At 41.4% G+C, this 2362-nt stretch overlaps 1 protein-coding gene across 1 annotated transcript; it reads right to left on the bottom strand.

Moving 5' to 3' along the window:
- Positions 1–420: 420 nt before the first annotated feature.
- On the bottom strand, positions 421–1380 carry LOC141516660 (olfactory receptor 5A2-like). Its single transcript, XM_074227657.1, has one exon. It carries the CDS (start codon positions 1378–1380, stop codon positions 421–423), a length of 960 nt encoding a protein of 319 aa, XP_074083758.1.
- Between the last annotated feature and the right edge of the window lie 982 nt (positions 1381–2362).

The raw sequence follows: 2362 nt of genomic DNA, 5'->3' as shown, positions 1-2362 counted from the left end.
TCTTGTTAATCAAGCTTTCTAATTTATCAAGGACATTTAAATGTTCTGCAACACTGATCTCAAGAAGAATCTTCTAGTTCATTGTCTTGGAGGACAAAGAACCATTAATAGAGAACAGAAAACCCTGTCATATACATAAAGTTCTAATCACTCAATAGTCTTCGATACCAATGAGGCAAGTGGGATGGGAAAAATTCATGGGCGAAAGGAATCTTACTGATACCATGTGAACTCCATGAAGGTAGGGACTATGTCTTAAATTTCATACTTCCTTAGACTTTGGAAGAGTACTCTTTGGACAAAAGGCATTTAAATTTTTTTTTCCCAAAATTGAATTATTTATGTATGTTTGTACTCACTATTACTCATCTTCTGTAAAGCTTTTTAGTTCACAGTTCAAATGCTAGCCTTGACTCCGGTTCAGAAGTAAATGGGATGATGAGAAATTCCATATTCCCTCTCAATCACTTTCTTCATGGCATTTTTAATCTCCTGGTTTCTAAGGCTATAGATCATGGGATTCATCATAGGGATCACCACCGCATAGAAGACTGATACCATTTTGTCCCTGCTTAGGGCATAGCTGGAGCGGGGGCGCATGTACATGAAGAGACCAGAGCCATAGAATAGAGTCACAGCAGTGAGATGAGATGCGCAAGTGCTAAAGGCCTTAGACCTACCTTTGGTGGAACTGATGTTCAAGACAGCAGCAACAATATAAATATAAGAGATGAGGACCACAAGGACGGACATTACCCCTACAGTGACCCCCACAAGAAAGGTCACTATCTGGCTAGTGAAGGTGTCAGAGCAAGATAAAGCCAAGACAGGAGGAAGGTCACAGAAGAAATGATTGATGATGTTAGGGCCACAGAACTGATGATGGTAGACAGAGTAGGTTTCAATCAGAGAACTCAAAAACCCACCCATAAATGCGCCTCCCACCATCTTGAGACAGAGTGTGTGGGACATGATGGCAGTGTAGAGCAGTGGATTGCATACAGCAGCATAGCGGTCATAGGCCATAGCAGCCAGGAGGAAGCATTCTGTCAACCCCATGGCACAAAAGACAAAATATTGAACAGCACAACCTAGGAAGGAAATGGTTTTCTGATTTGTGATGGTGTCTGCTAGCATCTTGGGAGTAGTTGAGGAGCTGTAGCATATGTCTACAAGGGATAGGTTACTGAGAAAGAAATACATAGGTGTATGGAGGTGGGAGTCCATCCGAATCAGAGTCAGGAGCCCCAGATTCCAAATCAGAGTCATGAGGTAGATCCCCAGGAATAGCACAAAGAGGACAATTTGTATTTTGGGATGATCTGAAAAACCCAGGAAGATGAATACAGTCACAGTTGTGGTATTTCTGTTCCCATCCATTGCCCTGATCCCTGAAATTAGAGAGATACAGAGAACTATTGCTGGAAGGATTTGCATTACTATTTGGTTAGGCTTTCACAAGAGGATATAAGAATCTGCTAAGGACAAACTTGCATCCTCCCTTCTCTGTTGAAGGCCACATAATCAATCAATCAATTAACCAACAACATTTATTAAGCTCTTGTGCTATGATACATTTATTAAATGTGAACTGCCAGAACCTGTGCTAAACATTAGGGATACAAATAATCAAAAGAAAGATAGTTCCTGCCCTCAAGAAATTTATAATCTTATAGGGGAAAAAACAATAAAGAGCACTCTGCAAAAGAAAGCTTTTAGGGGGGGGTGCTAGGTGGTGCAGTGTATAGAGCACTGGCCCTGGAGTCAGGAGTATCTGAGTTTAAATCTGGTCTCAGGCACAATAATGACCTAGCTTTGTGGCCTTGGGCAAGCCACTTAACACCATTGCCTTGCAAAAATCTAAAAAGAAAAAAAACCAAAATAACAAAACAACAACAAAAAAAAAGAAATCTTTGAGAAGAATGTTTTTGGTCACTCTGAAGCCCCCCAATCAGAGACTTAAAAGCAGAACTTGACTAAGTGTAACAGAAAACAAAAGTAACACCTACCCTCAAGGAGCTTACGTTCTAGTAAGAGTTGAGGTGTTATTTCTGGTCTTCTATCTGCAGATCCAGTAGTTTTCCATCCAAACCATGAGTGTCACACTGGGGCCCCAGGATGACAGGAGGGCCCACATTTCCTAAGAAAGATGGTTTTTCCTTCTTATAGCTCTCCAGAAACTTTTGTCCCTATGCCTCCAGAAGACCTTCACTCTGGCACTTTGAAATTCTTTGCCAGCCTGAGTCCATCCAGATGGATCCCACCCATTACTCAACTTAACCCTTCATATCCATTTTCTGTGCAGCCCCACTTCCTGATGACAGATAGCCAATTTTCTTACATAATGCCAGCATCATCTTTC

The sequence above is a fragment of the Macrotis lagotis genome, chromosome 3 (genome assembly GCF_037893015.1).
Source record: "Macrotis lagotis isolate mMagLag1 chromosome 3, bilby.v1.9.chrom.fasta, whole genome shotgun sequence".
Lineage (NCBI taxonomy): Eukaryota > Metazoa > Chordata > Mammalia > Peramelemorphia > Peramelidae > Macrotis > Macrotis lagotis.
Note: the sequence above shows the minus strand (reverse complement) of the source record. Positions and strands in the feature narration are given on the sequence as shown.

What these genes read in the sequence shown, in the direction of transcription:
- LOC141516660 (XM_074227657.1), bottom strand. Translation starts at nt 1,380, where the DNA reads ATGGATGGGAACAGAAATACCACAACTGTGACTGTATTCATCTTCCTG.